Below are 12,819 nucleotides of genomic sequence, written 5' to 3'. Positions count from 1 at the left end.
CTCATTGGATTATATTGCAACCAGAGTTGGCTTCACAGTGTCGTTTAGCACTCAATCACAACTCATTCTTTGAAACAATGTCGAACGAAACTGCTTCAGCTATTGACGTGGCTAGGCTACGCAAAGTATTCTTGAGCTTTGTTGGCGGGTCCAGAGCGATTAAAAGTTCCAATGAAGCAGAACTGTTCGTTCGGTCGCTCCTTGGAGCAGAAGATAGGATCAGCTCGTTCGAAAGGCTTGCGGCATCGCAGAACGGTCTGCAGGCGCTGAAGATGACCCTTCGTGTGAACATCACGCCGCAATTCATGAATGAGACAGGCTCTCAGCTCCTCTTGTCTCTCGCATCCGACGAAATCAAACAACTTTGTGGTGGACAGCTGTTGCGAGATCTGCTGATGGTCGTGGTTGACCCGCCGACGTTTTGGGTGGCGCTAGTAGGAGCTTTCCGCAACCGAGGCCTTTCAGAAAACGGCACAAAGGCGTTTGCGACCCTTCTTCATTTGCTCTTAATCTCATTCTCGACTGTTTCCATTCCATCAGATATCATTGAAATATCCCAAGAATCTCTCACAGCTGGGGGCGGGCTATTAGCCTCATCAAATTCTGACATTCGCAGTGTCGCGTACAAAATTCAAGATGTGCTCAACAGCAAACGATCAGGAGTTTACTCCGGGGCTATCATCAAGCCTGGCGGCCGTCACGACAACGACTTTGAGGACTATCGCAAGATTGCTATCTTCCCAACCGCTGATGAGTTTCTCTCAAGGGACCCGGCGTACTACTTGCAAGCTGATTCAGTTCTCGCTGTAGAACCTGATAAGCGGGCGGCCGTCCATGTTGACAACCAGTTTCGTCTCCTGAGAGAGGATATGCTGGCAGAATTACGCGAGGAGCTAAAAGTTGCGATGGGACGTAAACAAGGGCGGCGAGCCTCTGTGAGTCTGGGAGGATTGGTGTTTCACGGGATACAATGCGGCAGCGACACCAGAAGAAGGCCTGCTTCGATTGCGCTGCGGTGCTACAAAGGATTTCCTAAGCTGCCCTACGATCTGGAGGCTCGTAAGCGCTTCTTTGAAGAGAATAAAAACATACTGAAACACGACTCTTTCGGTTGCATTCTCGCGTCAAATGAGATTGTTGCATTTGCCATTGTAGAACGAAATACGGACTTCCTAGCAAAGAGCCCCCCAGTACTATTACTGCAAGTATTCGGGGGGTCCGCAATGCTTAAAACACTACTCACTCTAAAGATGACTCATCAAGACAACCTCCAGTTCGTTCAAGTCGACACACCGTACTTCGCGTACGACCCAATTCTCAGGAGGCTACAACAGATCACATCATTGCCATTATCCGGTCAGCTCCTCCAAAGCGATGACATCCGTAGCGTAGCTCAATCACCCTTTGCTCCCCTTGACCTCATTGAAGATATTGAATCGTGTTCTGGTCAAAATCTGCGTACGCTCCTCCGTCTCTGTATCGACGTGTATCTAGATCCTTCGCAGATACAATCCCTTATCTCCGGTTTGAAGAACCAGGTGAGCCTGATTCAAGGACCTCCAGGTAAGGCTTAAGCATTTATTTTAGGCCACTCTAACTGTGCTCTACAGGCACTGGTAAATCGTTCATTGGCGCACTACTGATTATGGTCCTGTTTCACCATACCGATGAGAAAATACTAGTTCTGACGTATACGAATCATGCACTGGATCAATTTCTCGCCGACATTATGAAGATTGGCGTTCCTGAAAGTGTAATGCTTCGCCTTGGATCGAAGTCGACGGAGGCAACTAAGCAATTATCCCTCTATGAGCAATCCTCGTCTTATCGTCGAACCCATGACCAGTGGCATACATTCAACTCCCGTCGGGAAAGAGTAGACAATCTCGACGACAGGCTTGAAAAGCAGTCCGCAGATTTCAGGAACTTGAGAGCACCTAAAGAGGAAATCATGAATTATCTCGAGTGTTCAGATGACTATCACTTCTACAATGCCCTGAGTGTTCCGAGTAGCGATGACGGAATGAGAAGAATAGGGCGAAAAGGGAAAGAAGTTGACCAATTCTACCTTCTGGACCAATGGTTGGCAGGTCAAGATCGAGGGATCTTCAATGATGCCTCGAATACAGAATTCGAAAACGTCTGGCGCATGGATGTTGCTGCTCGAAGGGAATGCTACGATAGATGGACACTTGAATTCTATAAGGAAGGGGCCACTCTCCTGCAAGATGTGCTACATGATTACAGTGAAGCTTATGAACAGTTCACTGAATCAAAAGGACAGAAACATGCCGAGATCATTGCATCAAAGCGAATTATTGGCTGTACTACAACTGCTGCGGCAAAATACTCAAAGGAGCTGCTCAGTGCAAAACCTGGAATTGTGTTGGTTGAAGAAGCCGGAGAGATACTTGAAGCGCATATCCTTACAGCACTTTCTGCAAAGACGAAGCATCTAGTACTGATTGGCGACCACAAGCAACTTCGTCCAAAGGTGAACAACTATGCCCTGACTATCGAGAAAGGTGACGGATACGACCTCAATAGATCTCTCTTCGAACGCCTAGTCTTGAATGGCTTCCCGCATTCCACTTTGGCTAAACAGCATCGCATGCGCCCTGAGATTTCTACTTTAGTTAGACGACTTACATATCCGAACCTCGAAGACGCAACTAGCACGATGAACCGGCCATCCATCCGTGGACTTCAGTCAAACGTTGTGTTTCTCAAGCATTCTGTGCCTGAACTCCAACAAGATAAGATTAGGGATCGACGCGATGAGGGGTCAAAAGTCAGCCGCCAGAATTTGTATGAGGCTGAAATGGTCCTTAAAGTCGTCCGATATTTGGCGCAGCAAGGCTATGGCACCGATCAACAAGTCGTTCTCACGCCGTATTTGGGTCAACTAGGTCTTCTGTTGAAATTGCTCCTGACAGAACATGATCCGGTACTGAACGATCTGGATTCATTTGATCTTGTCAGAGCTGGGTTAGTGCCCAAGGCGAGCGCATCTGCGAAGAAGACAAAATTGCGTGTGTCTACAATTGGTGAGTCAAGATTGTGATATATGGCTTGATTCAGTCGGGGATTTTCTAAGCCGTGCCAGACAACTTCCAAGGCGAGGAGAGCGATCTCATCATAGTGTGTCTTACACGTAGCAACCCGGAAGGCGATATCGGATTCATGTCTGCACCTGAGCGGCTTAACGTGCTTCTTTCTCGCGCACGGGATGGTCTCATAATGATAGGCAATAGTGATACCTTTGTGAGCAGCAGGAAAGGCAAGTCGGTTTGGGGCCCTTTCATGCAGCAGTTGAGTGATGCTGGCCAAGTTTTTGATGGCTTACCTGTGAGATGCCAGCGACACCCTGCCAAAGCTACGGTCTTGAAAACTGGCGAAGACTTTGAGAACGAATGCCCTGATGGAGGATGCTCTGAACCTTGGTACGTCGTCTTCTACGTATATATGGGTTTTCATCTTATAACACATGACAATAGTACCGTCATACTTAATTGCGGAATACACATTTGCCCCCAAAAGTGCCATCAGCTGGCTGATCACTCTAAGGTTGAATGTACTCATGTAATCCATGATAAATGCTCGAAAGGCCACAAAATGTCGTGGCAATGCTCGAAAAACACAGCACGTTGCCGGAAATGTGCAGTCGAGGATGCAATACGTGAAAAACAGCGTCAGCGGGACGAAAGACTTACTGCCGAAAGGCAAAGAAGACAAGACGCTTATGCCCGCGAGTTGGCCACGGTTGACGACGAGATCGCTCATGAGCGGCGCTTGCAGAGAGAATTGAGAGAAGAAACCGAAGAGCAGCGTCACCTACGGCAACGCAAGAAAGATCTTGAAGAGGCAAAGAAACTCACCACTACATCTTTGACAACGAAGTCCATGGCGAAAGAGAAAGATCAAGTTAGCAGGGTCCAGGACACGCAGGCCCAGTCATCTACTAGTAATAACGCTGGGACTATGGACGACCAGGTGATTGCGAGCACTTCAGACAAACATAGCACTAAGCCTCACTCTAAAGCACGCGAAGAGTGGGAGTACCAGAAGAAGCATGAAAATGCAGACAGCAAAGATCTCGATGACTTGATGGGGATGAGTGGGCTAGAGAGCGTCAAAAATCAGGTGCTTACTATCAAAACCAAAATTGACACCTGTATAAGACAAGGAACTGACTTAAGGAGCGAGCGTTTCGGTGTGTCGCTACTTGGGAATCCCGGGACAGGTATGTAGTCCCGGAACTAACACCCCATTCCGTGTGGAGCATACTGACAGTTGTCATGAACATAGGAAAGACGACGCTTGCAAGACTGTACGCTCGGTTTCTTGGGAGCGTAGGCGTTCTGCCGGGTACAACCATCAAGGAGACGACAGGCGCCAGACTTGCCAATAGCGGAGTATCTGGATGTCAAAAGCTTATCGAAGATGTTCTCAACGAAGGTGGTGGAGCTGTCTTCATTGACGAAGCTTATCAACTGACTTCGGGATCCGGTATCGGCGGTACCAGCGTGCTGGACTTCCTCTTAGCTGAGATTGAAAATCTCACTGGTAAAATCGTCTTCATCTTAGCTGGATACAACAAACCAATGGAAAAGTTCTTTGCTCACAACGAGGGTCTTCCAAGCAGATTCCCCTACTCTTTCGCCTTTGGGGACTATAGTGATGAGGAGCTTCGACAGATCTTCGTCTATCAGATACAAAAGCGGTACAATGGACGAATGAAGGTTCAAGATGGCTTGGACGGCCTGTTCGCTCGCATATTTGCACGACGTATCGGGTACCTACGAGGCAAAGAAGGCTTTGGCAATGCTCGCGCCGTCGAAAACGCCCTTTCGAAGGCTCTTGGCCGTCAGGCTGAACGACTGAAATTAGAGAGGCGTGGTGGAACCCAACCTGATGACAATTTTTTATCAAATGAAGACCTGCTAGGACCTAACCCCGGGGAAAAGTTAGAAGATTGCCAAGCATGGAAGAAGCTCAAAGCAATGATCGGATTGCAATCAGTCAAAGAAACTATCAGTGCACTGATGGAGAGCATTCAATCCAACTATGAGAGGGAGTTGGCCGAAAAGCCTCTTATCAAATTCAATCTCAATCGTATCTTGATAGGTTCGCCAGGTACAGGAAAAACAACTGCCGCGAAACTGTACGGTCAAGTCTTGGCTGACATTGGCATGCTCTCAAGTAGCGATGGTAAGCAATAATATACAAGTGCCATATAGTATAACGCTAATGGGTTTAGTCGTCATCAAAAATCCATCAGATTTTGTTGGTGATGTACTTGGAGCATCAGAAAGGAATACTAAGGCCATTCTGGCAGCGACTCAGGGGAAAGTCCTAGTCATTGACGAGGCTTATGGTCTTTCTAGTGGTGGCAGCAACAGCGGCAGCGGAGGAGGTTCCGATATCTACAAAAGTGCTGTTATTGATACCATAGTGGCGGAAGTACAGAGCGTTCCAGGAGAGGATCGTTCTGTGCTACTTCTAGGATACAAAGAGGAAATGGAGACTATGCTCCAGAGCGTAAATCCGGGGCTCAGTCGCCGCTTTCCCATGGACGAGGCCTTCGTGTTCGAAGACTTTTCTGACGCGGAATTGGAACAGATTTTCGAGTTGAAGCTCAATGCCTCGAGTTTCAGTACTAGTGCACTTGGGAAAGAGACTGCCATGGGGGTTTTGAAACTAGCACGAAACCGTCCCAACTTCGGTAATGGTGGAGCAGTCGACATTTTGTTAAATACTGCAATGGGTCGTCACCAACAACGACGTCGGAGAAACCAGATCAAGGACAAAACAACGCAGTACATCTTGGAACCCACCGATTTTGACCCAGACTACAAACGTGGAGGCTCTGTTACTACCAATGTGCGCATGTTGTTTCAAGATGTAGTTGGGTGCGAAGATCTCATTGCAAAGTTTGAAGGGTATCAGCGTATTACTGCAAACCTCAACTCGCTAGGTGAAGACCCACGCGAAAGTTTACCATTCAATTTTCGCTTCTGTGGACCTCCTGGTATGACATCAGCTTTATTATCATTGTATAGCAACAACTAAATTCTTACTAGGGACCGGAAAAACTTCTACAGCTAGGAAGATGGGCAAGATCTACTACGATATGGGTTTCTTAGCCACAGCTGAGGTTTTGGAAGTCTCCGCCACTGATCTTGTTGGTCGGTATGTCGGAGAAACGGGGCCAAAGACAAGGACGTTATTTGAGAAAGCCCTAGGCAAAATTCTCTTTATCGACGAAGCATATCGCCTTGGCGAGGGATCATTCGCTACTGAGGCCATGGACGAAATCGTTGACTTGCTAACAAAACCAGCTTTTGCGCAGAAGTTGATTGTAATCCTAGCAGGTTATGATACACACATCAAGAAATTAATGCAATCTAACCCGGGGCTCTTGAGCCGCTTTCCCGAGACCGTTCATTTCAAAGGTCTGGAAGTCGAGGACTGCGTCAACCTTCTTTCTGCCAGGCTAAAGAGGAAGAAACACGTCGATGTTCGAGTCCTAGAGCTACCGGATAAGAAATTTGAGACCCAGCTGAAGGCGCGGATTGGTGATCTTACAAACACGGATGGATGGGCAAACGCGCGGGATGTCGAGACCTTAGCAAAGAACGTCTACCGGGACGCCATCAACACAAAGGACATACAGGGCCAAACTTCTCTCGTCCTAACCGAAGACATGATTCTCAATGCTGTTAAAAGGATGCTTGCGGAACGCTCTTGTCTTCCTTCTGCTGTACGAGAAGGTCAATGTCCCAGTCCAGGGGATTTGCCACCAATTGAGCCTCAACGGCCATTAGAGCCTCCTAGGCCTCCAATATTCTCTACAGCTCCTCTGGCTTCGACTGAAGTGACGCATCAAGAACCGCCTCCTCCTACTCCAGAGAATCAAACAGATGAGTCCTCAACAAATCGGGACAGTGGTGTCTCGGATATTGTGTGGGCTGAGCTGCAACGGGCGATCAAAGCTGCTGAGGTACAGAATGCGTCTTTTCACGAGCTGATTACAGAGTTCGAGACGTTGCACGCGCAAGTTGAATGTCTGAAGAAGCAAGAAACAGAAAATAATCAGCGACGGCAGCATGCTGAGAATGCCGCTATATCGCATGAAGACGATGCTGAACGTCGTAGATTCGAACTTGAGCGGATACAGCGTGTTAAAAAGATGCAAGAAATGGAAGAGCAACTGCGAAGGAAAGAGCAGGAACGAAGAAAGATTGAGGAGCAGAGACAGAAAGAAGCTCAGGCGCAACGGAAGCTGAAGCAAATGGGGGTATGTGTCGCAGGTTTCCGATGGATCAAGCTGGCAGATGGGTACAGATGTGCAGGTGGTACTCATTGGGTTTCCGACGCAGCGCTTGGCTTATCGTAATGACTGCATGTTCTATCCATGTAAGTAAGTGTGGGGTCCGGTCATTGAGCAATACATCAATACGTTCGGGTCGTCCTGATACCCTCTGCTGTCACCTTGGTCCATTTGTGCATCACGATCTCCGATATTTAGGGCATAATTTTTCATCGATCTCAGGATCTGCTACTATAGCCCCACTCTCGACGACACGCACATCCCGATAATCCGGAACGAGATCTAGGGTTCGACCCGTACTTGTTCCGACCTTCCGTTAATTACCCAATAGCGTAAGAATGCCACACTCCCTTCGGAGTATGGCGCCTAGTCCATTCACTTGTGTTGTGCTTAATGAACATACCCCCACGAAAAGTAGCGCTTGGCTTACTTCTGCTAATGCAGATGTGAGCATTTTGAGCTTCTTGTCTTGCTCACTAGTCTCGGAGTCAAGACCAATAATCACACTTTGCGAGCTCACAAAATATTATCTGTTCTAAGTGTCGGAGTACGACTCATGTATGCTGTTACCAGGATATAGTACCTTGATGAATGAAAAGATGATATAAATTCTTCTTTGAGAACACCAGAACCAACACTCAACCCTCACATCCTTATGCTCGCGTGTCAGCTTTATTATCATCGAAGTACCTAGACGAATCATCTCAGGCTCAACTATCACGAGCCAGACTCGCACTAGAATGGCTTCTTACTACCCCGAGGGTGAATGCTTCTTTCTCCGATCGACGCTGAAATACAACGATGATTTTGCTCCGTTCTCTGCAGAAGACCCTAAGGATTTCTACAGTCACGTTCTTATCGAGTATCAGTGGAATGGATGGGTCGTTGCCAACAACGATGACTATGGCCATCCACGATCTGATCTCAAAACTGGATATGGCAGTCAATATGATACACAATTTGGCAACTGGGACAGATTCTGGGTAGGTGAGACCAAGGACACTGATCCCTCGAAGATGCTTGCAATCACCACCTATCCGAACAGCCTGAACTGGAACGAGATGCGTGACCGAGACAATGGTGGCCCGAGGAAGTACATCCTTCGTCCGGTCAGAATCAAAGACCCGAAAACGCAGTGGCTATGGATCGATGCAACCATTCCAATCCGAGCAATCTATTTCCCCGTATGTCAGAAAACTGACGAAGCTTATCCCAACTACTGTACGTACGTGGTGATTGACTTCAAAGCGCGAACCAAGATCGAATCTTATAACACAGTCGGCGAGCTTCGTACGCATGAATGCACTCGAGAGCTCGGGCTCGGCCTCAACCGTGGTCTTTGTTGGCTCTTCAAGGTCCCTGATATCATCACGTATCTAGTCATTCCTCGAAAGCTGCGCAATCCAAGCTATGGAGTCTACAGATCTAAGACCAAGGGCGATGAGATGGTTTTACAAGCCTGGGCGGGTCTGAAATGGAAATGTGACAGTAACTCCCTGAATCACATGCCATCCAATTCATTCTGCCGCCAGATCGACTTAGCGCAGGTGATGAGTGCAACTTTTGGTGTGGAAGTCGGTTGGCGACCGTACAAGTACTCTTCTTTCATCTTAGACATCGTAAAGCAGGTTGTCACCCTTGGACTTGGTTTTGTTCCTGGAGCCGGCGCAATCTTGTCCGTAGCTTTCGGCATGGGCCTCCAACTTCTTGACAATCCTGACTCTTTCAAAACAAGCAATGTCCTGGATTTAAGCTCTGCTCTCTTGGCAACATTAGTCGCGTCTGCGGGCAAGTCGAAGAAGTACATCGCACCAGGCTTTCTTCCCAGTGGTGCTGGAGGACTGGGTGGATCATCCTCAGGACTACCAAAGCTTGGTGGAGCTCCGAAGAAGGGCGGTCTGCTGGACAATGCAGAGAACGCTCTAGATGACATCTTGCATGCCGATCTCGGCGACGCATTGGAAGATCTTACGGGAGGAGGCAAGCAGGCACGGAAAAAGGCTGGGGATGCTGAGAACAGCGAGCTTACAGCAAGCGCTCGTGAACTACCGATCGAGCTTGTATCCCTAGCAGAAGAAAATCATGGTCGGGGCTTCTCTGATGATGGGGCCGGGCCAGGTAACGGCGAAAATGAGGCGGGCGAGGTTAGCGAAGGCATGAGTGGGTAATCCGTCGTTTTCCTAGAACCTGACGAGCTAGGACTGGTACACGCGTGTTCTCCCCCTAATCTTCCTATAATAAGCCTTTTCTACTTTTACGCTTATCTATAAGTCTATAAGAGTATTAAAAGTAGATATAATAGATAATTAGGTAGATCTCTATCTAGCTATAAGCTTATTTTATCTTTATAAGGCCTCTTTAAAGAGATAGAGAAGAATCTTTAAATATTCTTAGAAGTTCTTAGAAGAGGGCCCGTGCGAAAACCGCGTCAGGTTCTAGGAAAACTACCCTCTTCCTCTTCTCTAAGAAATTAAACCCTCTTATTATAGACTAAATTAAAGAGTTTAGAGCTTAAAAGTTATATAGGAATTATCGTCTTACTCTACTCTATAAGTCTATATAGATATTATAATATATAAACCTCTATATAGAGGTAGAGAGGTAAAATAACCATCGAAGATTTGGGGTGAGAACACACGCGTGAGATGGAAAATGCCAAGCTCGTCAGGTTCTAGGAAAACGACGGATGGATCCGCCAAATATGCAGTGTGGCATATCTTCATGCTCAACCATGATGCCGCTAGGCCTAAATGGTTGACCAAATTGATAAAGCTAAATTCATACAGCGAGCTGCGTTCTTGTATGAAAACTTCCTCTCGTTTAGATTCGATTATTAAGACTCTCAAAATACCCTATAAACCGACTGGAAATGAGTTCATCGCGCGAACTGGAACTAAAGGTACACTTCCTAGCTTCCCAGCCTAAATCTTGCTTACATCGATCCGAGAATCGTGCTGAGAATTTACCGTTACATAGCTTAGTCTTCCTGTGTATGTGACCGTTATGGGACTCACAGATATAGACCGTTGTACTCAGCTTATTAGTATATGATGCGTTTAGTAGATCATAGTGCGTTCTCTAGTATATATAGCTAACTGCCAGTCTATATCTCTTCATGCAGAAAGAAGTTAGCCCTACTAGAACTACACTTAGTCTGTTTATTATAGAACACTAGGTTCCATTCTACCTATTATCTACCATAGGTATAGAGATCCTTACCATTACTACTTTTAAAACATTACTTAGATAGATAAGGTATTATTACAACCAGGGCATGGCAATATAGAGATCCCATAGTATAGAGAATAGAAATGTTCCTAGTTACTATTAATTTCTACTTAGTAGTTCTATCATACGAAATATTCTAGAGTCCTTTAATATTAATCCTTAGGGAGGAAAGATTTTCCCATTTTAATACACTTACTATACAGTAGCTAGAACTTCTTAAAAAGTTCTTATAAGTATTATAATAAGTTCTTTAACTACTTATAATTCCTTCTAATCTATTTATACTATTCTTGAATACTATATAGCTATAGCTATACAATTTAATCTAATCTTCAAACGGCGAGAAATATCTCTATACTACTCTTATGGATACTAAATCCGTTTTAATTAGTATCTATAGCGCTAGTTAATAGCTATGCGCCTTATATAGTAAGAGAAGACTCGATCTATATTATTACCTATTTATAATATAAAACATACTAGCCCTCGATCGAAAAGAGTTACTCCTACCGCCTAGCGCCGTTTCTCTACTTTCATGCTTTCAAAGCTAGGTAAATGTGCGCTAACGAGCTCGGCTATAGTAAGTTCTACCATTGCTAAACGCCATGCCAAATACTTCACTCTAGATCTTGATTGGTGTTCTGTGCCACACTACTAGTGTTCTCGGGTATTCTTTGATTTCCTAAGCATCTAATATTCCATTCACTCTGTCGTGGGACGGCTTGGATCCGCTATATCCCTACATACTTTAGAAGGCCGTATCCCGCAGGGCTATAATTATAAGAACATACTTAGATTAGAGAGATGGCCACCAGGAAAGAAGAATATTGAAGCTCTACACCTTATAATACACCCTCTGGAACTCTGTAAATTAGTCTATAGCTATTTCCGCTTTCCGCCAGACAAGGAAGCCTTCACTCACCATGCTAGTATGAAGCTAGAATAATGCTTTTAGACTCGTTAGAGAGCATACAACCTGTTATTAGTAACTCGAACCTACGTAATTTGTAATCCCTCAGCGGATCCAAGTCATGGGGCCTCATTACCACTATGCTAGATTGTCTTTCGAAACACTATTACTCTAATACATAGGGAGTGAAGTAAAGGATTTAGTGTGTAGAGCCAGGAATCTAATTTCGATTAAAATAGACCATGTTCTTACGTTTAGATTGCTTCGGGTTACGCGTAATATCTTTAATAAACTGGTTTATTGTTGTTTCCAAGATGCTGTAAGCGAGCTACAAAGTATCTATCAGTAGTGTTGTTGGTTTTGTTATGTAGACACTGCTAGTTTGTAGGTAATGTAAACTGCAAACTCTGCTTCACTACAGAGGTCGGAAACTGGTGATTTCAACTCCCTATTAGAACATACATCACGTGAATTCATGGCGCACTCCTGTTATACAAGCATAATCGATAATTGCCTTACCTTCCTCTTTCCTCTATCTACCTTATTCCTTCTCTTACCTAATACCTTGCTTCTTCTACCAAGTTCAATACTCTTTTAGTGGTAGGTCGAACAATTTACCAACCTCACAGCTCTAACAAATTTAGTCTCACCTACGATTGCATATCAACGAGGCGTACTCTAATATAACAATTAAGATGGCCTTCCACACCCCAGAGGACAGCATCTTCGATCAAGAAGATAGAGTATCACCAGAACCTGGATCTCCCGCCACCCTTGAAGCAGACCAAGGCTATGCAAGCGCTGGTCCTTACAGTGGGGGTAAATTCTACATCATGCATCGCGACACGGGCAAATGTCTTACCCTAACTGGTGGTCGCCTCGGTCTAGAGAGTTGCTACAGTCTACAAGGACATTGTCTCTGGGAGTGTGTAGAAGATCGAGGTCGTCTTGGATTTCGTAACACCGCATCTCATACCTATATCGGACACGATGGAATAGATGGAACTATGATAGCGACAGCTAGACAGCATGGCGTGTTTGAATGGATCAATGTCCTTCCACTGGAAGCTGGGGGATTCAAAATCATGTCGGAGTACATGTCTGCTTATAACCCTATCGCTGTGCGGGATGACGAACGTAGTGTAGGTCAGACTACTGGAGAGCCAAGTGGCTGGGATTTCATTCGTGTTGATCCCGAACTACTCTGATGTAGGGAATTCCGTTAGTATACTAGATTGAATTTCATATTTTGATCTTTGCTCTTCAATTTAGCAAAGAGATAGAACTCCAATTAGTGTTATGGACTGCATCTTTGTTACTAGTGCTTAGACCGTGAACGAAATAGATC

General features: G+C 45.7%; 3 protein-coding genes across 3 annotated transcripts; all 3 read left to right on the top strand.

Annotated features, from left to right (window-relative positions):
• Positions 1-77: 77 nt before the first annotated feature.
• On the top strand, positions 78-7,438 carry EJ05DRAFT_463264 (P-loop containing nucleoside triphosphate hydrolase protein; the record flags this gene model as incomplete). Its single annotated transcript, XM_033742710.1, has 7 exons — positions 78-1,563; positions 1,611-3,047; positions 3,107-3,443; positions 3,498-4,243; positions 4,309-5,211; positions 5,261-6,031; positions 6,084-7,438. 7 exons carry the CDS (start codon positions 78-80, stop codon positions 7,397-7,399), a joined length of 6,996 nt encoding a protein of 2,331 aa, XP_033602300.1. The 3' UTR covers positions 7,400-7,438.
• Positions 7,439-7,856: 418 nt separating this feature from the next.
• EJ05DRAFT_474902 (uncharacterized protein) lies at positions 7,857-9,700 on the top strand. The gene has a single exon (XM_033743695.1). The coding sequence runs from the start codon at positions 8,074-8,076 to the stop codon at positions 9,499-9,501; it is 1,428 nt and encodes a 475-aa protein (XP_033602299.1). The 5' UTR covers positions 7,857-8,073; the 3' UTR covers positions 9,502-9,700.
• A 2,414-nt stretch (positions 9,701-12,114) lies between these two features.
• Positions 12,115-12,694, top strand: EJ05DRAFT_526534 (uncharacterized protein). Its single transcript, XM_033748874.1, has one exon. The coding sequence runs from the start codon at positions 12,167-12,169 to the stop codon at positions 12,677-12,679; it is 513 nt and encodes a 170-aa protein (XP_033602298.1). The 5' UTR covers positions 12,115-12,166; the 3' UTR covers positions 12,680-12,694.
• The last annotated feature ends 125 nt before the right edge of the window (positions 12,695-12,819 follow it).

The sequence above is a fragment of the Pseudovirgaria hyperparasitica genome, assembly GCF_010093815.1.
Source record: "Pseudovirgaria hyperparasitica strain CBS 121739 unplaced genomic scaffold EJ05scaffold_5, whole genome shotgun sequence".
Taxonomy (NCBI): Eukaryota; Fungi; Ascomycota; class Dothideomycetes; order Acrospermales; family Acrospermaceae; genus Pseudovirgaria; species Pseudovirgaria hyperparasitica.
Note: the sequence above shows the minus strand (reverse complement) of the source record. Positions and strands in the feature narration are given on the sequence as shown.

Excerpts from the sequence above, each read along its gene's own strand:
- EJ05DRAFT_474902 (XM_033743695.1), top strand. The coding sequence starts at position 8,074 with ATGGCTTCTTACTACCCCGAGGGTGAATGCTTCTTTCTCCGATCGACG.
- EJ05DRAFT_526534 (XM_033748874.1), top strand. The coding sequence starts at position 12,167 with ATGGCCTTCCACACCCCAGAGGACAGCATCTTCGATCAAGAAGATAGA.